The sequence below is a fragment of the Pan troglodytes genome, chromosome 21 (assembly GCF_028858775.2).
Source record: "Pan troglodytes isolate AG18354 chromosome 21, NHGRI_mPanTro3-v2.0_pri, whole genome shotgun sequence".
NCBI lineage: Eukaryota > Metazoa > Chordata > Mammalia > Primates > Hominidae > Pan > Pan troglodytes.
In genome coordinates this window covers 63778775-63805292 of record NC_072419.2, presented here as the reverse complement: position 1 = coordinate 63805292, position 26518 = coordinate 63778775, and the positions used below count along the sequence as shown (strand labels likewise).

Sequence of the window (26518 nt, the reverse complement as noted above, 5' to 3'; positions counted from 1 at the left end):
GCCCTATAAACCTGCAAAGTACTGGCCCTGATACTGGGAGGCCTGGTCTTCGGGAACTTGGCCCTGGGACGAATTTTCTTCCAGAAGTCCTGTCGCACCATCTGGTGGCTGGATCTCATAAGTGCATTTTATAGCATGTTTTTAGAATCCGGGCCCAGGCCTGTTCCGTATGCACGTGATAAGACCTTTCACAGATGGGTATTACTTCATTCCACATTGGGCCTATTTTTCAGATGAGGACACTGGGGATCAGAGACATAGAGTAACCTGCCTGGGAGTCATATGAACCAAGGGTGCTAGGAGGTGGCTGGATTCTGGGTTCCTATTTATCAGTGCTCTATGACACCCAGCAAGCTTTTGTTAAACCCTGGCTGTGGGCCTAAGAAGTTTTGGAAGCAGAAGTTTCAAAAGACACAGTTTTCCCCTTAAGACAGTCACTTCGGGAAAGGAGGCGGGCCTGTAATGTGTAATCCGCATCTACCATGGTGAGCCTTTTAACTGTCACACCCCGCAGAGTGGGAGAGGGAATCCAGAGGGTCTTGGAACAGCAGGCCTAGGAGCTGGGATTTGATACTGCCTGTGGGGAAGCCAGCCAGTGTTGAGCAATGGGAGGGAGGGTGTGGGAAGCATGAGTGAACGAGCCTCTTCTTTGTTTCAGGATTCCTGGGCCTCCCTTTTCCACGATCTTATTTCTCTTTCCAAAATGTATGACACTGTGATACACAAAATATTGACCCTTTTGCCCAAAGAAATTCTGGAGATGAATTGAATTTTTTTGAAAACCTTTCTGAAAGGCGAAAGGTGTTCCACAAAGTCTTCACTTTTATTTTTCATCTGGACCATTCTGTCATTGTTGCCGTAGATACCAGCACATCACAAAACACAGTCCAGTGGGGCTTGGTGGGGCACAAGTCTAGCCAGTTGCTAGACTTTTTTGACACCATGGCAAAGTAACATGGTTTATATCCATCTCATGCCAGTGGGTGATACACTCCACATAGCCCTGTAAGATGCTTTATAAACACATTAATTCTTCCTTCCCATGACTATATGAGAAATCAAGCTCTCTAAATGTCTGAGTCACTGTGGGTAAGGTGGAGTAGCTCCATCACACAGCTGTCCATTGTCATTTGTCTTCTTACACAAGTATCACAAGACCATCATGCTTTAGACTTAGATGAGCAAACCCAGCCAGACCTTACCATGTGTCTCAGGTTAATTTCAACATAGGAAATAACAGGGCACTGACTTCTAACAACGAGTGGATTATTTAAGGTAAAATAAAGATATTATATCTTTTTAAATAAAACCACCTTAACATCATCCTAAAATTCACCTACCCCATAATAGTTCTCAAAGTGCTTTGTTCAATGAACATTTTAGGTCTGGTGTGACATACCTTATATAATATTTAACTCCATACTGAGAGTATTAAAATGATATTTCAGCATTCTGTTCGTTTAAAGCAGTGGTTCTCAGCTGAGAATGATTTTACCACCCAGAAGACAGGCGGTGATATCTAGAGGTATTTTGGCTTTCACAACCGGGGAGAAAGAGGTGCTGCTGGCATCTGGTAGACAGACACCGGGAATGCTGCTTAACATCCTACAATGCACAGGATAGCCCACCCTGCCCTGCCCAGGAAGGAACTAGCATGTTCCAGCGCCAAGGCTGAGAAACCCCGGTTTAGAGGAGAGGGGAAGCAGGCTAACAGAAAACAACACTCTTGAAGTATATAATGTTCTGTGACCATTTTAGGTGTGCATATGCGCAACTTGCATGCTTACAGCGCTGCAGAGCTGAAATGCCGCTACTGTCCTGCTGTCTTCCATGAACGCTATGCCCTCATTCAGCACCAGAAAACTCATAAAAATGAGAAGAGGTTCAAGTGCAAACACTGCAGTTATGCCTGCAAGCAGGTATTGTACTTTACTTAATTTGGAGAGGCAGTGGTGTGTGGAAGAATGGAGGGCTGGGTGGGATTCTCTACCACCTTGAAGATATTGAGAAAAGTCATGCTTTTACTAGAGTAGCCTATTCAGAATAACCAGAAAGCAACTGTGAGCCAGTCATTCAAAACAACAGTTCTTAAAGTATGTTCACGTATCCCCAGAGCTCCCTGTGACCAACTAGGGCCCCACAAGAGCCAAGCCTTTGTTATGATAATGGAAAGGTGTCATTTGCCCTTTTGAGACATTGACATTTGCCCTTTTGGTGCCAAAGTAGTGGTGGTCCTTAGCCTGGATCAAGGCAGTGACACCCAGTGGAATTGGTGGTTGTGGTATTCTTCACCTTCACACACTGGCAGCAAAAATAAAGGGCAGTTTTACATGACAGTGTGCTTGAAGAGGCAGTTAAAGTTGTTAACTTTATTCAGTCTTTACCTGGAATACTTTCTTTTTAATAATCTTTGTGATGAGATGAGAAGCCGGCATACGCACCTCCACTGTCTTCCAAAGCTTGGAGGAAAAGCACCTGGGGGTTTGTTTGAATTTCCAGCTCAAGTAGCCACTTTCTCAGTGAATGTCATTTTCACTAAGAAAGGAACAAGATAAACAAATTTTGTTTACTCAGTCATTGGGCGTTGGTGGACATTTTTTAAAAAAATGAACAATGTAGGCCAAGTGCGGTGGCTCACACCTGCAATCCCAGCACTTTGGGAGGCCGAGGCATGTGGATCACTTGAGGTCAGGAGTTTGAGACCAGCCTGGCCAATATGGTGAAACCCCGTCTCTATTAAAAAATACAAAAATTAGTTGGGCGTGGTGGCACACACCTGTAGTCCCAGCTACTCAGGAGGCTGAGGCAGGAGAATTGCTTGAACCTGGGAGGCGGAGGTTGCAGTGAGCCGAGATCGCGCCACTGCACTCCAGCCTGGGCGACAGAGCAAAACTCCATCTCAAAAAAAAAAAAAAAGGGATTAGAGTGATTTTTTTTAAAGCAACTTTTATATTGTGTAATGAAATATGTCAGCATTTAGAAGATCTGCATAACTCAAGTGAACTAGTATTTTCCAAATGACCAATCCATGATGTTACAGACTCACACACAGGTAAAAGATCCATTCAAAGTAAAAGATAGACCAAGAGGTTATAATGTCGCAGAGGAGCACAAGTTCTTTGGCACGGTTTCAGATTCCACATTGCAACCCATGGTAAGAAATTACCATGGCCAGACACACTGGCTCACACCTATAGTCCCAACACTTTGGGAGGCCGAGATGGACAGAACTCTTGAGCTCAGGAATTCAAGACCAACCTGGGCAACATAATGAGACCCCGTCTCTACAAAAAAATACAAAAATTAGCTGTGGGTGGTGGTGCATATCTGTCCCAGCTACTCAGGAGGCTAAGGTTGGAGGATCACTTAAGCCCAGGAGGTTGAGGCTGCAGTAAGCTGTGTTCATACCACTGCACTCCAGCACGGACAACTGAGTGAGACCCTAAAAAAAGAAATTACTACTAACTGAATTTTAGTGAGAGAAGAATGCCCACAGTTATTTGGAAGAGCTAGTGAAATGTTGCTCTCTTTTCAAACTACATGTCTATGAGACCAAATTTTCTTTATCACTTAACATACTCCAGTGGACTGAGGGAAGAGCAGAGATAGGAATCCATCTGAATTCTTTTTTTATTTTTTTATTTTTTAGACGGAGTCTCACTCTGTTGCCCAGGCTAGAGTGCAGTGGCGCGATCACTGCAAACTCCGCCTCCTGGGTTCACGCCATTCTCCTGCCTCAGCCTCCTGAGTAGCTGGGACTACAGGCGGCCCCCACCACGCCTGGTTTATTTTTTGTATTTTTAGTAGAGATGGGGTTTCACCATGTTAGCCAGGATGGTCTCGATCTCCTGACCTCGTGATCTGCCCGCCTCGGCCTCCCAAAGTGCTGGGATTATAGGCGTGAGCCACCGTGCCTGGCCCCCAATGCTTTTAATAGAGCTGTCAGACTTAGCAAATAAAAATACAGCACACTTAGTGACATTTGAATTTCAGACAACAACAAATAGTTTTATATACAAGTAGTTGCAGCCTGTATTTTAACTGGAAACCTTATCTATTAAGACAGACGTTAGGTTATTTTTGTTTTGAAAAATAGATAATTTTACAGAAATAATATGTAGTTGGTTTGTTTTTATTTTTAAATGAGTTAATAAATTGTTTTATTTTAAAAAACACTTAAGAATTCCCCAGGTTTGCTTTCTAAGAAAGTAAATACTAATACATGCCACCTGTATAAATAAAAGCTCTTCAGAGGCCACAGTAATTTTTTAAAGTATAAAAGGCCCTCAGAGTAGAAGTTTGAAAACCAAAACACTGCTTCAAAGTATTGCATGCTATTGGTTACCAAAGGTGAAAATCAGTGCTTACTGTGTGTTTTGAAGTGTGGGCTGTAAATTGTAAATGCTTTGAATAAGGGAAAAGGAGCTTTTCTGGTAGATTTTGAACAAAGAATATTCTGAGGCCTCAGGCTCATATTTATTCAAATGAACTAGGAGGGCTTCCTGAAAGATGGATAGGACTTGGAAAGGATGAGGGGGCCCTGGAGCAGGCATACAGCAGGTATGTGGGAGTAGAGAGCAGCCAGGCAGGCCGTGGCCGTGGGCAGAGGCTTGGAGCACTGCTGGGTGCTCCTGGCTGCCGCGGTCCTGGAGAGTCAGGCTCCCAGCAGGGAGCGCCAGAGATGCTGTCCCAAAGGAGGGTGACAAGGTGAAAGCTGTGCGTGGAAGAGGGTGTTTAGTGAATTGGGTGAGAGAAAGATTAGAAGAAAGACCATCAGTTAGGCCACTGACAGTAATGCAGAAATGGCCGAATATATATTTAATCCAAATAATCATCACATTTTAAATCAAACAAAATGTGTACTTTTGCTTGACTTCATACATATTTTTTTCCTGATTTCCCAAATTATTTTCTCCTGTCTAAGATAAAATCTCTATTTAGGCCAGGTACAGTGGCTCACACCTATAATCCCAGCACTTTGGGAGGCTAAGGCAGGAGAATTGCTTGAGGCTAGGAGTTTGAGACCAGCCTGGGCAACATAGTGAGACCCTGTCTCTACAAAAAATACAAACTGAGCCGAGCATAGTGGCATGCGTCCACAGTCCCAGCTACTCAGGAGGCTGAGGCAGGAGGATCACTTGGGCCCAGGAGTTTGAGATTGCAGTGAGCTATGATTGTTCCATTGTATTCCAGCCTGGGTGACAGAGCAAGACCCTGTCTCAAAAAAAAAAAAAAAAAATCGGTATTAAGATCTGTTACGATACTATTGGGAAGTAAATGGAAAAATGTTGATACTTAAGGTACTTGCAACCCCAAAGGTCTGCTGAATTTAAACTCTGACATTTGATTTTTAAGTTTGCAGGTTCTATTTGCCGTTTGTAAATTCAGGTAATTGTAAATAGTTGTATAGAAGGAGGACTCCCAGTAATGAGAGGACAAAGGACCATCCTTTCACGCCCTGCGGTGTGTACTCCCACATCCCAACAGGACAGGAGAGCCAGCAAGGAATCCACTGCAAGACGTTTGTCACTTGCTGCTGCTGCATACGAGTTTTGTTTCCTAGGCGGCCACTTACTGAGAGTGAATGCTGCCTTGTTCAGAATGTGTTTGCAGTAATTCTGCTTAATAGTGGACTCATCTTTGGGGAGGGAAATAAAAGGTATTGTACGATAAACAATGTCTAATATCGAGAAAACCCTTTGAACTAGACAAGCTGCTTTCTTCCCCTTCCCTCTTAGGAACGTCATATGACCGCTCACATTCGTACCCACACTGGAGAGAAACCATTCACCTGCCTTTCTTGCAATAAATGTTTCCGACAGAAGCAACTTCTAAACGCTCACTTCAGGAAATACCACGATGCAAATTTCGTCCCGACTGTTTACAAATGCTCCAAGTGTGGCAAAGGCTTTTCCCGCTGGGTAAGCTTACTTAAGTCACAGTAAATCCCCCATGGAAAGATCCCTCTATCTCAGGAGGACAGTGTCACACCAGGAGAGTTTAAACCTGATTATAGAAACCTGCCAGGACTTCAGGAGCATCTGTCATGCCTTAGGAAAGTGGTTATTAGTTTTTTAAAATCACAAAATTCTTGAAGAATCCTATGAAAGTGTGGTCTTCTCATCCCCTAAAAAAAAAAAAAAAAAAAGGACAATCCAACACACAAAATCTTACAATAGAGAGTTATCAGACTCCCCAAAGAACCCCAGCTTTTAGTGTAATATTTTCAAACAGTGAACTAGATTTAGGCTACTTGACAGAGAGAATGCAGTTTTCACACATTTTTTCAGATGTCCCTAGAATAATGTTATTGGTGTCTATAATCCCAGCTACTTGAGAGGCCAAGGTGGGAGGATTACTTGAGGCCAGGAGTTTGAGATCAGCCTGGGCAACACAGGGAGACCCCCATCCCTCCAAAAAAATTAGCTGGTTGTGGTGGTGCACCCCTGTAGGCCTAGCTGCTCAGGAGGCTGAGACAGGAGGACCACTTGAGCCCAGGAGTTGGAGGCTACAGTGAGTCACAATCGCACCACTGCACTCTGGCCTCAAAGACATAGTGAGACCCTGTCTCTAAAATAACTTTTTTAATTAAAAAAAAAGAATAGTGCTGTTGGTACTGGACTAAGCAATACATTTATGGTTTTATTCTTTTAGGTGTTGTATTAGTTATCTATTTCTGCATGACAGATTACCTCAAAATGGAGTGGCTTAAAACCACAAACATTTATCACCTGACAGATTCTCTGGGTTGGGAACTCGGAAGTGACTGAACTGGGTGGTCCTGGCTCAGGGCCACTCCTGAGGCTGCAGTCAGGATGTCTGCCAGGGCTGCATCATCCGAAGGCTGGACTGGGGCCAGAGGATCCACTTCCAGGACAGCTCCGCCACACAACTGCTGGCACCGGCCTCAGTTCCTTGCTACAGGGACCTCTCTGCAGGGCTGCTTGAGTGTCCTCCTGACTCAGAGCAAGTGAGAGAGTGCAAGTAGGAAGCCATGGTGCCTTTTGCAGTCTAGTCCTAAAAGCGGCACAACAGCCAGGTGTGGGGGCTCACACCTGTAATCCCAGTACTTCGGGAGGCCAAGGCAGGTGGATAACTTGAGGCCAGGAGCTCAAGACCAGCCTGGCCAACATGGTGAAACCCTGTCTCTACTTTAAAACAAAAACAAAAACAAAAAAAAAACTAGCTAGGCGTGGTAGTGCACGCTTGTAATCCCAGCTACTTGGGTGGTTGGGACGGGAGGATCACTTGAACCCAGGAGACAGAGGTTGCAGTGAGCTGAGATTGCGCCACTGGCCTCCAGCCTGGGTGACAGAGCAAGACTCTGTCTCAAAAAAAAAAAAAAAAAAAAAGTGGCACATTACTTCTAGTCACAAGAAATGAACCATGAAGTCCCATCCACACTCAAGGAGTGGGGAATGAAGTTTCTTTTGAAAGGAACAGCATCAAAGAATTTCAGGACATTTAAAAACCACTGCACATGGCTAGCTAGATCCTTGGACCATGTAGGCTTCAGCCTAACTTTATAAAAGTTTTATAAAAGTTGAATTTCCTGAAGTTGACTATTTTTTTTTAAATATTTCTTCTTAAAACAGTAGTGTAGTTGTGTTTTTCTGAGTAGCACAGTGGGATAGTTCTGGAATGTCAACCCTATTAGTTTAAAATTTCAAATAAAAGCTGTGGCAGTGCTCCCAAAACACCATTGCTCATGCAAAAATTGTGAAGAGTTAAAATTAACGAGTAGAATTCTAAAGAGAAAAAACTGCTCTTTGGTGCAAGAAATAAAAATGTAGAGAAAAGAACAAGTCCGCCTCATGCAGTCCCTCAGAACATAAAATTTTTGAAATTCCGATTCAAGAAAGCATATTTGGACTTGTGTCTAAAATACAAAAAGAACTCTTATAACTCAGTAAATAGACAGATACCCAATGAAAAACAGGTAAAGTATCTAGGCCAGGCGCGGTGGTTCACACCTGTAATCCCAGCACTTTGGGAGGCAGAGGCAGGTGGATCACAAGGTCAGCAGTTCAAGACCAGCCTGGCCAAAATGATGAAACCCCATCTCTACTACAAATACAAAAATTAGCTGGGCGTGGTGGCACATGCCTGTAATCCTAGCTGCTCAGGAGGCTGAGGCAGGAGAATTGCTTGAACCCAGGAGGTGGAGGTTGCAGTGAGCTGAGATTGTGCCACTACAGTCCAGCCTGGGCAACAGAGCGAGATTGTCTCAGGAAAAAACAAAACAAAACAGTTAAAGTATCTAAATAGACCTTTCTCCAAAGAAGACATACAGGTGGCCAGTAAGCGCAGCGTCATTAATCACCAGGGCAACGCAAATCAGTTTCTGCCACGACTTCTTGAGTCTGCCCTTGTGTCATGGAAGCAGCTGTGGATGCAGTGTGTAAATGAATAGACATGGCTGTGTTCCAGTAAAACTTGCTTTCACAAACAGTTGGCAGCCAGATTTGACCCACTGGTTGTCGTTTGCCAACCCCAGTGTCTAAGCATAAAATGGAAGAAGTTTAAACAACCTGTTCCATCACCCCCATTATGTGTAAATTCTTCCTTCTTCCATCATAAACGCAGACAGTCCTGTTAAGCACAGTGGGAAAGTCAAAATGGGAATCAGGCGGGATGTTTCACATAATTTGCAAATTTCAACACCTGTTGCCAGTTTTTTTACTTTTGCCTGGGACCTTTTCAAAAAGTGAAAATTTTCTGACTTAAGATTATCCTGAGTGTTTGTTAGATGAGACTATGTCACGAGTAGGCTTGACTAGGGGAAGTCTTTGGCTTTTATTCCTGAATGTTGTATACAGTTTCATAACTGCCACCCATGACCTCTGCTCAGTAGCTTCAAGAGAGTAGCTAACAGAAAAGTAAAACCTTTATGGTATGTAGTTGATGGTTATAAAATTGACTGATGTATTGAATTTTTGGTTCAACATCAGTCTTCACTTTAGAGAGTAGAAACATTCTAGAAAAATAAATTTTAAGGCCGGGCGCGGTGGCTCACGCCTGTAATCCCAGCATTTTGGGAGGCCGAGGCGGGCGGATCACGAGGTCAGGAGATTGAGACCATCCTGGCTAACATGGTGAAACCCCATCTCTACTAAAAAATACAAAAAATTAGCCGGGCGTGGTGGCACACGCCTGTAGTCCCAGCTACTCGGGAGGCTGAGGCAGGAGAATGGCATGAACCCGGGAGGCGGAGCTTGCAGTGAGCAGAGATCGTGCCACTGCACTCCAGCCTAGACGAAAGAGCAAGACTCCGTCTCAAAAAATAAATAAATAAATAAATAAATTTTGTCTTCTCATTGATTTCTATTATTTAAAAAAAATACTTAAAGCAAGCTAGCTTTTGGCTAGACCTAAGCACAACAGAAAGGGTCACCTTTAAGAAGTCATCGTTTTTGCACAAGATTATCAAAGGTGCATGCTACCCACAGTTTTCCCAAAGCCCATCTCTTTAACTGTGCATTTTTCAGTGCCTTTGGGGAAGCCGACTCTTGTTATAGAACCAAACTGGGGTCTGCTTGCCTGGTGCAGTAAGACCAGATATCCACACCACAGTTTGCAGCAGGAGTTTATTTGCAGGGTGCCAAGGAAGCAGAAGCTACAGACAAAATTATAAATCAGCGCATGGAGGATACCTTGCCCTAAAAGGGCAGGATATCTTGCAGCAAGGGCTTACAGGTTGTAGGTAGATTCAGAGACTGGTTTGCAATTGGTTAAGGAAGAGAAGTTTTGTTTAAAATTTTGAGAAAAGAGTATTAGCTCTGGTTCACGGGGCATGACCTCCTCTAGGCCTCTCAGGAGGAAATTAAGAACAAAATTAGAACAAATTTAGCAGTGGTCAGATTTCAGCCCCCAGGTCCTCCTTATCTTAGGTCTCCCTGCCGGTGGACCTGTTTGGTAAAGAGCCAGGTTTCTAAAAAACAACTCAGGGACGGATGTTAGGATGTTATCTTGGCCAGTGCGGTGGCTCACGCCTGTAATCTCAGCACTTTGGGAGGCCAAGGCAGGTGGATCACTTGAGGTCAGGAGTTTTGAGTCCAGCCTGGCCAGCATGGTGGAACACTGTCTCTACTAAAAATAACAAAAATTAGCTGGGTGTGGTGGCACTCGCCTATAGTCCCACCTACTTGGGAGGCTAAGGCAGGAGAATCGCTTGAACCTGGGAAGTAGAGGTTGCAGTGAGCTGACACCATGCCACTGCACTCCAGCCTGGGTGACAGAGCGAGACTCCCATCTCAAAAAACAAAAGGAGAGGGGGGGCGGGTGCAGTGGCTCATGCCTGTAATCCCAGCACTTTGGGAGGCCGAAGTGGGCAGATTACAACGTCAGGAGATCGAGACCATCCTGGCTAACACGGTGAAACCCCGTCTCTACTAAAAATATAAAAAATCAGCCGGGCGTGGTGACGGGTGCCTGTAGTCCCAGCTACTTGGGAGGCTGAGGCAGGAGAATGACGTGAACCCAGGAGGCGGAGCTTGCAGTGAGCCGAGATGGCGCCACTGCACTCCAGCCTGGGCGAGTGCCCCAAACATCCTGAGTGTAGCTTCCTTGGCTATTGTTTTAGGTTTCTATCACCTTTTCTTTTCTTTCTTTTTTTTTTTTTTCTGTCACTCAGGCTGGAGTGCAGTGGTACAGTCAGCTCACTGCAGCCTCGACCTCCTGGGCTAAAGCAATCCTCCCACCTCAGCCTCATGAGTAGCTGGGATCTCAAGGCACATGCCACCACAGCTGGCTAACTTTTTATGTTTTATCTTTTGTAGAGACAGGGTCTCACTGTTGTTGCCCAGGCTGGTCTCAAACTCCTGGGCTCAAGCAGCCCTCCCTCCTGGGCCTCCTAAAGTACTGGGATTACATATGCGAGTCACAGTGCCTGGCCTCCTATTACCTTCTTGCTTATCAAGTTGCTTATTTACTTCTTAGGGCTAGCGAGGTGTGTGGAATTTCCCTCGAAAGAACTCAGGATTTTTCTTTCTTTCCATGCTTGGGGTCCCCACAGGCCCCTGAGAGGGGTCCCTGCCCCATCTCACTCGCCTTGTGTGTTCTGTGTCAATTCTCCGACAGATTAACCTGCACAGACATTCGGAGAAGTGTGGATCAGGGGAAGCAAAGTCGGCTGCTTCAGGAAAAGGAAGAAGAACAAGAAAGAGGAAGCAGACCATCCTGAAGGAAGCCACAAAGGGTCAGAAGGAAGCTGCGAAGGGATGGAAGGAAGCCGCGAATGGAGACGGTACTGATTTTACGCAGATTTGTTTTTACCGCCTCAGTGATTTTCTGGTTGTGACTATCCTGGGTGCCGAGTGTTACTGTCCAGGGGATGTGTCCAGAGCCCCTATTTGTCCACCAGTCGGTCCTGCAAGGTGGCTTGTGCCAGATCTCTCAGAATGGCAGTGAGCATAGCGTGAGAAAGTCAGTGTGAGAGCCCCACGCAGGTCCATGTGTGGCCCCCACCCCGAGGAGCCCTCTTCCATCGCATTGGACTGTCGCCTGCAGCTACAGGGACTGTCCTGGGCTGTTGCAATAGATGACCACAAGCTGAGTGGCTTGGGACAACAGAAATTGATTTTCAAATAGCTCTAGAGGCCAGAAATCCTCAATCCAGGTGTGGGCAGGGCCGCCCTCCCTCGGGGGACCTAGGGGAGGGTCCCTCCTAGCCTCTTGCAGCTCTGGTGGCTCCGCCATTCCTCAGTTTGTGGCCACATCCTCCAGTCTCTGCCTCTGTCTTTTCCTCGCTCTCTCCTCTCTTCTGTGTGTGGGCCTTCTCTTCTGCCTCTTACAAAGACATTTATCATTTAGGATTTAGGACTTCTTTTGAAAAAAGGAGGTCAGCTATGGGGCTTAGGATATGGACATATCCTTTTAGGGGTCACCATTCAGCCCCCACAGCCATCACAGTCTTCGTCCTCTGGCCTCTGGGAGCTGAAGTGAGTTCCTAGGTTGGCTGAAGCTGGGCCCTGTCCTGTGTGTCCTGTGAATGGCTCTGCTGTAAGAGGGCCCAACCTGACACCTGCACAGGTGAACACCTGCACTGTTCACCTTCTCCATTCCTTTCCTCTGAGAACCTTAGAACCGTAGATGACTGGAAACTGTCCAGACTTTTACGGCACAAGCAAATACCCCACATTCTGATTCCAGACTCAGTCCCTGCCTTGCGAATGTTCCCACAGATGACGGTCGCCCTCCACCTGCCTTTCCTCAAGAGTTACCAGATCAGATAGAGGATGCCCAGCTCAATCTGAATTTCAGATACACAGTGAATCATTGTGTAAATGTGTCCCATGCACTATTTGGGATATACTTATACTAAAAAAAAATGTTCATCATGTATCTGAAACTCAGGTAAAAGCGGGCTTCCTGCAGTCCTTCCCACTCCCTCTGTGTGGAGTCGGTTCTGGGTCCCTGGTTCCAGTCGCTCTGTCCACAGGCAGCACTCCCCCACTCTTTCTCTGCGTCTCACCATCTGGCAAAGCCCTAAGCCTGGGTGTGCCCCTGGCCTGCCTTTCCCATGCCTGCGTCACACAGCCAGGCCCTGCGTGGCAGGGAACTGGTGAGACTGAGGGGTCCCAGGCAGTGCCCCATTGCTCAGCTCAGTTGGAACTCTCCAGAATTGTGCACACTGAACAATGCGCAGAGCACCCTCCTTTCTCCTCCAGGCATCAGCAATTACCACTGAGCTCATGCAAGTCCCTTCTTATCATGACCACAGGCCTCTGCAGGGGGCACTGTCATCCATCTGACAGGGAGAGAGCTCCATCACAGGGTGGGGACGAGCCTGCCCAGGTGCCCAGAGCCCTCATTCTGAACCTCAGCACCAATAACTTTTCCGCTGATTTCCAGTGAGCACCTTCATCCCAAACTCCCAGCCCCTGCCTCCCTCCCTCTGGGTGGAGGCCTCACTGACTCTGCACCAGCAGATGGGCTCTGCTGCCCGCTGCCCCGGCATTCCTGTGTCATCCCACTCCCAGCTGGAGTTCCCGCCATCCTCCGCCAGCTCCTGGGGCTTCTCCATCCGGCCCCGCAGGGCACAGGGCTGTCCACAGTGCTCATAGGGGCAGATCAGAAGAAAAACCAGTGTCTCACTGATGGGTATCAAGCAATGAATGCAGCCTGCATTCCATTTGGATTCCTTTACACCAATGATGTTGTAAAATATCATTTTTCACATTTTTTAATGGAGGAAGGGGCTGGAGGAGCCACCCCTCCCATCTAAGGCCCCTTCTGACTCTGAGTCTGGAACCCACCCCCCAGATGAGCAGCTTTATGTCCCCCACCCACCCTCCTCAGCCAACTCACCCCTGCAGGCCTGCTCTTTCCTATCAGCCTTAAACATGCTCCGTGTCTTCAGAAAAATAAAAGCACTTCGCACGACCACCCACCTGGTCCTGCGCTGCCCCTCCTGCGCACTTCACGCTTATTTGGTTCTTTCATAAGTGCCGGATTCCCACATGCAGGGCACCGCAGGCTCCTCCAAGGCGGGCCTGGCCCATCGGGTCCGTCCCCAGCTCCTGGCACTAGGCCTGGCCTCAGCATTGCTCGTGAAGTCACCACTTGTTGAATAAACGAGTGAATAGTAAGCACAGTCCTTTACTGGAGAAGACAGACCGGTGAGATTTGACCCTCAGTTCATCAGCGCGCATTGTAGAAACCCAAGGCCGGGCGACTGGCCGCCTCGGCTCTGAGTTTAAGTCAGATCCTAAAGGGTCCCTGGAGAAACGTGACTTCCCCGCTGATTCCGCACCTGAAGGACACTTGTGCAGTTCTCCACACCTTGACACCTAAATGTAGTGGTTTTGTTTTGTTTTTGTTTGGTTTTGGTTTGGTTTTTGGTTTTTTGTTGTTGTTAATTATCTCTTAAACCTCCAGAAGACCAAATGATTTGGGGTGAATTTTGAACATGTCACCCTCAGTCGGTGACATTTTTGCTGTGGAGAAGAGTTGAGAAGGTTCTTATAGGCTTAAAAACTGATGATAAGAATTGTACATATACAAACTTTTTTCATATTTTTGATGGTCAGCGGTCATATCCAAAGCAAGTGTGAATTAAGGCAAATAACCTGGCAAAAAATATGACTTAATCTGCATTTCAGGATCTTTGTAGCCTGTGTTATCCAGACAATTGTCTCACTTCTGTGTCTGCTCTGCCGGTACACCAGCACGCAGCACCTCCAGTTCATTGACAGATCTCGATGGGTGACTATCTGTTAGCACCAGTTTTTGTTTTTGTTTTTTTAAGACAGAGTTTCACTTTATACTCCAGGTATGATCTCAGCTCACCGCAACCTCTGCCTCCTGGGTTCAAGTGATTCTCATGCCTCAGTCTCCCAAGGAGCTGGGATTACAGATGCCCGCCACCACGCCTGGCTAATTGTTCTATTATTTTTAGTAGAGATGGGGTTTTACCATGTCTCAAACTCCTGACCTCAAGTGATCTGCCCGCCTCGGCCTCCCAAAGTGGTGGGATTACAGGCATGAGCCCCTGTGCCTGGCCTGATGGCACCAGTTTTGTGGATCTCAGTGTTTCTTTTCATATCCAAGAACTGGGTCTTCTTATCTCCCTCCATCCACCAAAAAAAAAAAAAAAAAAATACTTCAAGGAAGCATGGACAAAAATATCCTCAGACAAGTTAGAACATGAGACAGTCACGTTCTTCAGTGTGGCGCTCTGTGGATGTTTGGGAAAGTAATTTGGAAAATGAGTAGAGCAGGGCTCCCCAACCCCCCAGCCGTGGACCTGTGGGCTGTTAGGAACTGGGCCTCCCAGCAGGAGGTGAGCAGTGGGTGAGGGAGTGAAGCTTTGTATTGACAGCCGCTCCCCATCGCGCGCATCACCGCCTGAGCTCCGCCTCCTGTCAGATCAGCGGCAGCGTTAGATTCTCATGAGTGTGAACCCTGTTGTGAACTCTGCACGTGCAAGGGATCTAGGCTGCACACTCCTTACGAGAATCTAATGCCCGACGATCTGTCACTGTCTCCCATCACCCCCAGATGGGACTGTCTAGATGCAGGAAAACAAGCCCAGGGCTCCCACTGATTCTACATTATGGTGAGCTGTATAATTATTTCATTATATATCACAATGTAATAATAAAAATAAAGTACATAAGAAATGTAATGTGCTTGAACCATCCCACAACCAACCCCCACACCCCAACCAGTTCATGGAAAAATTGTCTTCCACAAGAGTGTTCCCTGGTACTGAAAAGGTTGGGGACAGTAGAGGGTTGAATATGGGTCGGCTCACAGTGGTCTGTTTTAAACCCACTAAGTTGTGCAGACTGGCTCCTGAGCTGCTGGAGGGGGAGCAGGTTATGGATACACGCCTGGCGTTGGCCCCAGCATCCCTAGCAGAACGTGCAACCCAGAATCAGTACTCAGTATATGTCGATTGGCCAAAGGGACAAATGTCCTGCAGGCAACTGGCTTTCTTCATGTAGGCAGCATCATTACACGGGTACTGGGACAAGACTTAGGTGAGCAGCTCAGCCACGATATAAATCTCTGAGATCCGCCTCGATATAAATCTGTAAGATCCACATTCACCTATAGCAGCTGATGCCAGCTGGGAATGACTCTGTCCCCGTCCCCCCCCCCCCCCCCCGTCACCTTCAGGGGACACTGGCAATGTCTGGAGACATTTTTATGGTTTTTGCAGCTGGAGAGGAGGGTGCTACTGGCATCTAGTGGTAGAGGCCAGGGTCGCTGCTAACATCCTACAGTGCCCAGAACAGCGCCCTGCCCCCAGCAGACAGCTCTCTGGCCCCAAACGTCTGTAGCGCTGAGGCTAAGAAGCCCTGACTGAAGGCAGTAGTTGAGATCAGAATAGTACCATCTTATCAATTAGATTGTTTTCTAACATGCTTACTGCCGTGTTCAAATTTAAGTGATGGTTTCCAAAATATATTTGCACAGTTTCTAAATTCCAATTCCTTAGCTTTCTGATAAATTTGCTCATCCTGGACTTTTTCTCAAGAAGCTGCTGCTGAGGAGGCTTCCACCACGAAGGGAGAACAGTTCCCAGGAGAGATGTTTCCTGTCGCCTGCAGAGAAACCACAGCCAGAGTCAAAGAGGAAGTGGATGAAGGCGTGACCTGTGAAATGCTCCTCAACATGATGGATAAGTGAGAGGGATTCGGGTTGCACGTTCACTGCCCCCAATTCCTAAAGCAAGTTAGAAGTTTTGAGCATTTAAGGTGTGAAATGCTCCTCAACACGATGGATAAGTGAGAGAGAGTCAGGTTGCATGTTCACTGCCCCTAATTCCTAAAGCAAGTTAGAAATTTTTAGCATTTTCTTTGAAACAATTAAGTTCATGACAATGGATGACACAAGTTTGAGGTAGTGTCTAGAATTGTTCTCCTGTTTGTAGCTGGATATTTCAAAGAAACATTGCAGGTATTTTATAAAAGTTTTAAACCTTGAATGAGAGGGTAACACCTCAAACCTATGGATTCATTCACTTGATATTGGCAAGGTGGCCCACAATGAGTGAGTAGTGATTTTTGGATATTTCAAAATAGTCTAGACCAGCTAGTGCTTCCACAGTCAAAGCTGGACATTTTTATGTTGCATTATATACACCCATGATATTTCTAATAATATATGGTTTTAAACATTAAACACAAATGTTTTTATACAAATGAATTTTCTACAAAATTTAAAGCTACCATAATGCTTTTAATTAGTTCTAAATTCAACCAAAAAATGTTTTACTCTTATAAAAAGGAAAACTGAGTAGGAAATGAAATACTAGATTAGACTAGAAAATAAGGAATAAATCGATTTTACTTTGGTATAGGAGCAAGGTTCACCTTTAGATTTTTGTATTCTCTTTTAATTATGCTCCTTGGCAGGTATGAAATTGCCCTGGTTACATTCCATTATTGCTTATTAGTATTTCACTCCATAACCCTTTTTTCTGCTAAAACTACTCTTTTTATATTTTTAAAATAATTGGCAGAGTGAGAAGAAACATAAAATCAGATAAGGCAAATGTGTACCTGTAAGGAATTTGTACTTTTTCATAATGCCCAGTGATTAGTGAGTATTTCCCTTTTGCCAGTTGACAAGATTTTTCCACCCTCGAGCAGCATGAGAGACGCCTCTTTAACACTTGAAATTACTTTCTATCTGTATACAGAGCCAGATTTTTCTTCATTGCTTAGTTGAGCAGTTTGTTTTGCTGCCAACCTGTCTCCACTCCTGTATTTCAAGATCATTGATAAGCCCTAAATTCAAATTCTTAAGATATGGACCTTTTATTGAAAATATCACAAGTTCAGAATCCCTATACAATGTGAATATGTAGAAATAATTTCCCAGCAGGAAGAGCATTATATTCTCTTTGTACCAGCAAATTAATTCAACTCAACTCACATGAGATTTAAATTCTGTGGGCTGTAGTATGCCATCATTGTGACTGAATTTGTGCAATGGTTTCTTAATTTTTTTACTGTTATTTAAAGATGTTTTACATAATTCAATAAAATGAAATGACTTAAAATTGCTATATTTGTTATATGTCAGCATTGGTCTTTAAAAACATCTTCTTTGTCTGGAGAGAATGTGGAGAAATTGGAACCGTTGTGCACTGTTGGTGGGAATGTTAAATGGTGCAGCCACTGGGGAAAGCAGTATGGCAGTTTCTCAAAAAAAAAAAATGGAAATAGAATGAGTATCTGACCCACCAGTCCCACTTCCAGATAGACCGTATACCCAGAAGAACTAAAAGCAGAGTCTGAAAGAGGTATTTGCACACCTATGTTCATAGCAGCATTTTTCAAAATAGTCAAAGATGAAAACAACCCAAATTCCATGGACGGGTAAATGGGTAAACAAAATGTGGTATATACATGCAGTGGAATATTATGTAGCCTTCAAAAGGAGGGAGACCCTCACACATGCTACAACATGGGGGAACCTTGAGGACGTTATGCTGAGTGAAATCGGCTAGTCACAAAAGGACAAGTATTATATGATCTTACTTATAGGAGGTATCTAGAATAGTCAGAGTCATAGAGACAGACGGTAAAGTGATGTTTGTTTGCCAAGCACTGAGGGGTGAGGGAGAATGGAGAGTTAGTGTTTAGTGGACACAGTTTATTTGGGATGAAGAAAGAGTTCTGGAGATCAGTCATGGTGATGGCCCCACAACAGTGTGAATCTACCTAATCATTCCACTGAGCCATACATTTAAAAATAGCTAAAATGGTAAATTTTATGTAGTATTAGTCCTTTCTCACATTGCTATAAAGAAATACCTGAAACTGGGTAATTTATAAAGAAAAGAGTTTTAATTGACTCATAGTTCCGCAGGCTGTACAGGAAGAATGATGTTGGTATCTGCCTGGCTTCTGGGGAGGCCTCAGGAAACTTACAATCAAGGCGGAAGGCGAAGAGGGAGTAGGCGCGTCACATGGTGAAAGCAGGAGCGAGAGAGGGGGAGGTGCCGCACTCTTCTGAACGACCAGATTCCTTGAGAACTGCCACTGTCATGAGGACAGCACCAAGGGGATGGTGCTAAATCATTCCTAAGAAGCCGCCCCCGTGATCCAGTCACCTCTTACCAGGCCCCACCTCCAACATTGGGGATTACAATTCAACATGAGCTTTGGCCAGGGACAAATATCCAAACTATATCATGTATTTTACTACAACCAAATGTATGTTAATTTCAAAAACAGATAACATAAACATGTTTGAAAATGCAAGCCAAGTTGGTATCTAAACACTGTTTTAAATAAATAAATAAAACTCCTAGGCCGGGTGCAGTGGCTCACTCCTGTAATCCCAGCACTATGGGAGGCCGAGGCAGGTGGATGACCTGAGGTCAGGAGTTTGAGGCCAGCTTGGCCAACATAGTGAAATCCCATCTCTGTTAAAAATATAAAATTTAGCCGGGCGTGATGACAGGTGCCTGCAATCCCAGCTACTTGAGGGGCGGAGGCAGGAGAATCACTTGAACCCGGGAGGCGGAGGTTGCAGTGAGCCGAGATCGCGCCACTGCACTCCAGCCTGGGCAATAGAGTGAGACTCCGTCTCAAGATGAAAGCTCCTATAAGCACACTTTTATAAATAGTTGCAGTGTTTCGTGTGTGCAACACCTGTTGATATGTAGAACAAAATTCAGATGAGATGATCAATACCTACTCAGTTATGTGCGTGACTCTCACCCACACCTGGCAAGCAGGTGAAACACCTGGTCCTCAAGTGCAGTTAGTGCCTTTGATACCAAAATAGATGCAGTGACAATAGTGCCCGCAAGAGGGCAGTCGCTTCTGTCTTTTCCAATATTGAGACAGGTTCACTATTCGAGAGTAGGAAGCACGGAAAGTTATAGCAAAGTCTTGGCAATTTTATTAATTCCGCGATACAGAAAGAGAACATTTTTTCCTTGCCAAGGAAGAGAAGGGACCTTTGCAAAACCTGGGAGTGAGGACACTAGTTGGCTCTGAGTTCGTGAATGCTTGGTGAGTGACATGCTTTTGCTTAAAATAGTTTTGAGATCCAGCAGGAAATAATTCCGGAATGTACACCTCTTGCACAGTGTAACATCTCTGTTTTGCAGGGAGGGGGTGTTTAAATTACAACATTGTTTGACAACAGTTTTACTATATAAAGGATGGCTTTTAAACAAACCTAAGACCTGGCTGATGCATGTTAACAGCCTCTATTGTTTGAGATCAGTCACCGAAAAGGCTGGATAGGCGTGATGAAACTGAAGTCATTTTATATGATAAAGTTTGACAGCCTACCTTTTGAAAATGGCAAGATATTTTCCAGATATTATTTCCAGTATAAATGTTTAATTTTTTTTCTGATAACCATTGAATAGTCCCTGTAAATACATTCTTTATGACTATTAGTCACTAAAGGGCATTGTTAGTTCTGCTTAAATATGTTCCATTCAAGCCTCGGGACATTTGGCTTATCAAATCGACTTTCCGCATCTCCTCATGCTTTCACTGCAGTTTATTTTTAATTGACAGTATCAGATAAACACAGATTTTAAGTGGCAGCCTAGTTTATGCTATTTTTAGTAACTTTTGAACCATTTCCAAGGCATGGGTGTGATTATGAACCTGGTTCCTTTAAATCATTATCTTTTAAAGTATGCATAATTTAGCATTTTAAGATGCATATGTTTATTTTTCTGTGCATGGCAGATCGATTACTATATGGGATGCTCACTGCGCTGTGTCAGGACAAAAAGTGCCATCAACAAACTTAATTAGGCTGGGTCTGGTGGCTCATGCCTGTAATCCCAGCACTTTGGAAGACCAAGGCGGGCAGGGTTGCTTGAGTCCAGGAGTTAAAGACCAGTCTGGGCAACATGGTGAAACCATGTCTTTACAAAAAAAAAAAAAATATATATATATATATATACACACACACACACACACACACACACACACACACACACACACTAGCCAGATGTGGTGGTATGCACCTATAGTCCTAGCTACTCAGGGGGCTGAGGTGGGAGGATCACCTGAGCCAGGGAGGTTGAGGCTGTAGTGAGCCTTAATGACCTCACTGCACTTCAGCCTGGGCAGCGGAATGAGACCCTGTCTCAAAAAAATAAAAAATCTTAATTGAGACCAGGCACCCAGCACTTTGGGAGCAGAGGCAGGAGGATAGCTTGAGCCCAGGAGCTCAAGACCAACGTGGGCAACATAGGGACACCCCATTGCTACAGAAAATAAAAACTTAAAAAATTAGCTGGGTGCAGTGACAAGTGACTGTGGTCCTTGCTACTCAGGAGGCTGAGAGGAGCTATTAGCAGCCTTTCTATATGAACTCTGCAGCCAGCTTTCATCCACTGTGGCACAATTAAAGAGTTTTTTTGTTTGAGATAGGGTCTTGCTGTGTCACTCAGGCTGGAGCGCAGTGGTGCAAGCAGCCTCAGGCACTGCAGCCTTAACCTCCTGCTTTCACAGATGTTCGAAAAACCGGAGATTCTCTCAGTAGCCAGGCCCTTAGCATTTTATTCTGGGTGGTTCAACCCAAAAGAGCAATTCAGCATCTCTCTGCTGGCCTGTCACCCAGTCTTTGTTCCAGAGCCTCTGGAAGTGACACATGACCCATGCTGTGGAATTTGCCAGGCCTCCTCCATGGAGTGACCAGCACAGTTGCATGCCCAGGTGACATGGGAGGGGAGCCAATGAGACCCCAGGTTTGCAGTGGCCAGGCAAGGCCCGGGGGACTGGAGGGAGGCAGCAAGAAGACTGGGGGTCTGACTACACAGTTTCCTCTTCCACCTGGAGGCAAATGCAGTCACGTGGAGTGTGGGCAGGATTCATCAACTCATCTGTCTGACTCTGCGAGTTTGTTTGGAGCTTGTTTGGTCTTATATCTGGGTAATATTCCACCTTTGGTGATACGGACCCATTTCCAAATAAGAGCAACTGGTGCTTTTTAAAAATTATCCTTACCATGTATTGCCATGAGTAGGATGACTTCAGATGTTTGGATGGATGGATGCAGACAGGTAGATAGTTCCTGATAGATATGTTTTTTTAATTCCATAAAGAATCAGAAATCAGTCGTGAGAAGGTGAGGCCTCCACTTGGGCAAACAGAAGTGAGTTTCCTCACGCAGCTTTTGAGCTCAGTGAAGTGCAAAGCAGAATTCTTCTTAGTGCAATTTTCCAACAATGCATTGTTTTACATATTTTTAAGTCTTTAAAAAACTTTTCTGAGATATAACTTACATACAGTAAAACTCCCCCTTTTAAGTATCTATGAGTTTTGACAAATGAATGGTCACGTAATCACCGCTGCAACCAAGACACGGGGCACCTCCATCACCCCAGGCATCCGACTGTGATCCCAAAATTAGAACAGGGATCCCCTTTTTAGGGGCCTGTGGACCCCACACATAAAAAGCCCTGAGTTCCTTCAAAAAGAAATCCAGACACCTAGCTAGCCCCAAAAGTAAAGAACTTGCTAAAACAAAATAATAAGCTAAGACAATAACTAAAAAAGTTGAAGAAGTCCCCAAAATGTTTACTTTCCCTGTAAAACCCAAAGACACACCTCAACCTGTGTTACTGAGTCGTTCAAAACCTCAGAACCCCTCTAAGATCTCCCATCAGACAGATCCAGACACATAAACCTCAAATTTAAGAAAAGTAAAAACTAAACTTTATTCATCATCCTTTGTTCTAAGCGGTCACTCCCCCTAGCCAGGGAACATTTTTCTACTGACCCCAGATCGTTAAACAAAGCTTCTCTTCCTTAACCAATTGCAAATCAGAAAACCTTTGAATCCATCTACAACCTGTAAGCCTACACTTGAAGACATCCTGGCCCTTTTAAGTCTAAACCAACCAACAATAGAACCTTCTTTATTAATTTATAATTTTGCCTATAACTGTTACTTTCCACCCACCTTTAAAAATCCTTACCTGCAAGTCATCGGGGAGGTCAGAATTTAAACATTCAGCTGCCTAGTTCTCCATACTCAACACCCTACAATAAAAACCTTTCTTCCTATCACTGGAAACCTTGGTGTAAATGTCCAGTTTGACTATGGCAAACAGACCCCAGTTTGGTTCTGTAATACTCCTTTGTAGTCAAGCACTACCCCTACTCCCGGCCCCCAGCACCGGATTTTGCTTCAATTGTCCTATATAGTTTTGTCTTTTCCAGAATGTCACATACTTGGAATCCTACAGTATATATTTGCATGTGGCTTTTTTCATTCAACAAATGACTTCAAGATTCTTCCTGCTCTTTGGTGGCTCACTGTTCCTTTCTTTTGGTTGTTGAGCGATATTCCATTGTCTGATCCCTCCACAATTGCTTTATCATTCACCAGTTCGAGGACGTTGGCTTTCTTTCCAATTTGAGAGGTTTATGAATTAAGCCATTATAAACATTTGCATACAGGTTTTGTGTAAACAGACATTTTTCTTTCCCTTGGGCAAATACCTAGGGGTGAGATTTCTAAGTCACTAGGTAGATGTATGTTTATACGAAATTGCCAAACCGTCTTCTGACGTGAATGCACCACTCTGCACTCCCACCAGCAAGGTCCAAGCATGCCCACAGCCCCATCAGAAATATTCGCCACCACTTGGCATTGTCAGGCTTTTTTTTTTTCTTTTTTTAGACAGAGTCTCATTCTGTCACCCAGGCTGGAGTGCAGTGGCATGATCTCTGCTGGCTGCAACCTCTGCCTCCTGGGTTCAAGCAATTCTCCTGCCTCAGCCTCCCGAGTAGCTGGGACTACAGGTGTGTGCCACCACGCCCAGCCAATTTTTGTATTTTTAGTAGAGACGGGGTTTCACCATGTTGGCCAGGCTGGTCCTGAACTCCTGATCTCAAGTAATCTACCCACCTCGGCCTCCCAAAGTGCTGGGATTACAGGCGTGAGCCACCATGCCCAGTCACACTTTTGTTTTCGTTTTTATTTTTATTTTTTTATTTTTCTGTTTATTTATTTATTTATTTTGAGACGGAGTCAGGCTCTGTCTCCCAGGCTGGAGTGCAGTGGCTGTGATCTCGGCTCACTGCAAACTCTGCCTCCCAGGTTCACGCCATTGTCCTGCCTCAGCCTCCCGAGCAGCTGGGACCACAGGAGCCCCCCACCATGCGCGGCTAATTTTTTTTTTTTTTTTTTTTTTTGTATTTTTAGTAGAGACAGGGTTTCACCATGTTAGCCAGGATGGTCTCGATCTCCTGACCTCGTGATCCGCCCACCTCGGCCTCCCAAAGTGCTGGGATTACAGGCATGAGCCACTGCACCCGGCCTTGTTTTTGTTTTTAATTTTAGCCTTTCTACTACTCATGTAGTGACATCTCACTGCAGTTTTAATTTGCATTTCACTAATAGCCAATGATTTGGAAAATCTTTTCACATGCTTATTTGCCATCTGCAGATGGTTTCTGTGAGGTGCCTGTTCATAGCTTTTGACATTTTGTACTCGGGGTTGTTTGAGAGTTATTTATGTATTCTGGACACAAGTTCTTTATCAGACATATGTTTTGTAAATATTTTCTTCCAGTCTGTGTCTTGTCTTTTCATTCACTTAATGGTGTCTTTCAAACAGCAAAATTTTTTTCAATTTTGATGAAGTCTAATTTATCTGCTGTTTTTCTTTGATGAATCATTCTTTTTTTTTTTTTTTTTTTTTTGAGACAGAGTCTCGCTCTGTCGCCCAGGCTGGAGTGCAGCGGCGCGATCTCAGCTCACTGCAAGCTCCGCTTCCCAGGTTCACGCCATTCTCCTACCTCAGCCTCCCGAGTAGCTGGGACTACAGGCGCCCGCCACCGCACCCGCCACCATGCCCGGCTAATTTTTTGTATTTTTAGTAGAGACAGGGTTTCACCATGTTAGCCAGGATGGTCTCGATCTCCTGACCTTGTGATCCACCCACCTTGGCCTCCCAAAGTGCTGGGATTACAGGCGTGAGCCACCACGCCCGACCAATGAATCATTCTTTTGATGTCATTATCTAAGAAATCTTTTGCATAACTCAAGGTTGCGAAGGTCTTTTCCCAGGTTTACTTCTGGAAGTTTTACAATGTTATGTTTTACATTTAAGTCTGTGATTCCTTTTGAGCCAAACAGCGCTTATGACCCAAGGTGTGGATCAAGGTTCGCTTTTCCACACATGGTTGATGTATCGTTTTAGCACCATTTATTTTAAAAACTATCCCTTGTCCCTTGACTTCTCTTTGCAGCTGTATTAAAATGTATTGACAGGCACGGTGGCTCACGCCTGTAATCCCAGCACTTTGGGAGGCCGAGGAGGACAGATCGCCTGAGCTCAGGAGTTTGAAACCACCCTGGGCAACATGGTGAAACCTCATCTCTACTAAAATACAAAATATTATCTGGGTGTGGTGGCGCACACCTGTAGTCCCTGCTCCTCAGAGGCTGAGGCACGAGAATGGCTTGAGCCGTGGAGGCGGAGGTTGTCGTGAGCCAAGATCACACCACTGCACTCCAGCCTGGGCTACAGTGAGACTTCGTCTCAAAAAAAAAAAAAAAGTATTGGCCACATGTGTGGGTGTTTTAGCTCCATTCTTTCCCAAGCTAGTCCTTCATCAGAACCAGGCTGTCTTGATGACGGCGTATAGTCAGCCTCAAACTCAGATAATGCAAGTCCTCCAGCTTTGTTCTTCTTTTCTAAAGTTGTTTTTGGTGATTCTGAATCCTTTGCCTTTCCATCTAAATTTTCAAATCCACTTGTGAATTTATGCAAAAAGAAAATGTTGCTGAGATCTTTGGGGGAATGAATGTATAGATCAATTTGGAAAGAATTTTACACTTTAACAATACTGAATCTCCCAATCCGTGAACAGAAGAGTGTAACCCTCCAATCATCTAGGCCTTCTTTGATTTCTTTCATCATTGTTTTGTATGTATCGTAGACATCTTGCACAGACGTTGGATCTGTATCAAAGTTTGTCGTGGATTTTCCTTTGGGGAGAGTGCTATTATAAATCGTACTGTTAGCCACTGCAGTACATTGAGCTCCATAGAGACAGCGCCGGGGCAAGTGAGAGCCGTACGGGCACTGGGCGACTCTGTGCCTCACTGAGGAAAAATAACTAAACATGGGCAAAGGAGATCCTAAGAAGCCGAGAGGCAATGTGTCATCATATGCATTTTTTGTGCAAACTTGTCGGGAGGAGCATAAGAAGAAGCACCCAGATGCTTCAGTCAACTTCTCAGAGTTTTCTAAGAAGTGCTCAGAGAGGTGGAAGACCATGTCTGCTAAAGAGAAAGGAAAATTTGAGGATATGGCAAAGGCGGACAAGACCCATTATGAAAGAAAATGAAAACCTATATCCCTCCCAAAGGGGAGACAAAAAAGAAGTTCAAGGATCCCAATGCACCCAAGAGGCCTCCTTTGGCCTTCTTCCTGTTCTGCTCTGAGTATCACCCAAAAATCAAAGGAGAACATCCTGGCCTGTCCATTGGTGACGTTGCGAAGAAACTGGGAGAGATGTGGAATAACACTGCCGCAGATGACAAGCAGCCTGGTGAAAAGAAGGCTGCGAAGCTGAAGGAAAAATACGAAAAGGATATTGCTGCATATCAAGCTAAAGGAAAGCCTGAGGCAGCAAAAAAGGGAGTTGTCAAAGCTGAAAAAAGCAAGAAAAAGAAGGAAGAGGAGGAAGATGAGGAAGATGAAGAGGATGAGGAGGAGGAAGATGAAGATGATGATGAATAAGTTGGTTCTAGCGCAGTTTTTTTTCTTGTCTTAAAGCATTTAACCCCCCTGTACACAACTCACTCCTTTTAAAGAAAAAAATTGAAATGTAAGGCTGTGTAAGATTTGTTTTAAACTGTACAGTGTCTTTTTTTTGTATGGTTAACACACTACCAAATGTGTCTTTAGATGGCCCTGTCCTGGTGGTATTTTCAATAGTCACTAACCTTGCCTGGTAGAGTATGGGGGCTGTAAATTGGCATGGAAATTTAAAGCGGGTTCTTGTTGGTGCGCAGCACAAATTAGTTATATATGGGGATGGTAGTTTTTTCATCTTCA

General features: G+C 44.8%; 2 protein-coding genes across 6 annotated transcripts in view; both read left to right on the top strand.

Moving 5' to 3' along the window:
- The window catches only part of CTCFL (CCCTC-binding factor like), a 28770-nt gene extending 11249 nt beyond the window's left edge, over positions 1-17521 (top strand). For 2 of the 5 annotated variants that reach the window (XM_054674390.2, XM_054674388.2), the window contains 4 exons: positions 1759-1919; positions 5739-5921; positions 11080-11245; positions 15986-17521. In XM_054674390.2, coding sequence (XP_054530365.1) covers positions 1759-1919; positions 5739-5921; positions 11080-11245; positions 15986-16137 — 662 coding nt within the window. In that variant the 3' untranslated portion in view covers positions 16138-17521. Of the gene's footprint in view, positions 1-1758; positions 1920-5738; positions 5922-6654; positions 7549-11079; positions 11246-15985 lie in introns of those variants that run through there. The other 3 variants (XM_054674391.2, XM_054674389.2, XM_063802663.1) reach the window with 2 other exon arrangements.
- Positions 17522-25545: 8024 nt separating this feature from the next.
- Positions 25546-26215, top strand: LOC107970066 (putative high mobility group protein B1-like 1). Its single transcript, XM_016938168.4, is given in 2 exon segments — positions 25546-25797; positions 25800-26215. Coding segments are annotated over 2 exon segments (618 nt in total). The 5' UTR covers positions 25546-25580; the 3' UTR covers positions 26201-26215.
- The last annotated feature ends 303 nt before the right edge of the window (positions 26216-26518 follow it).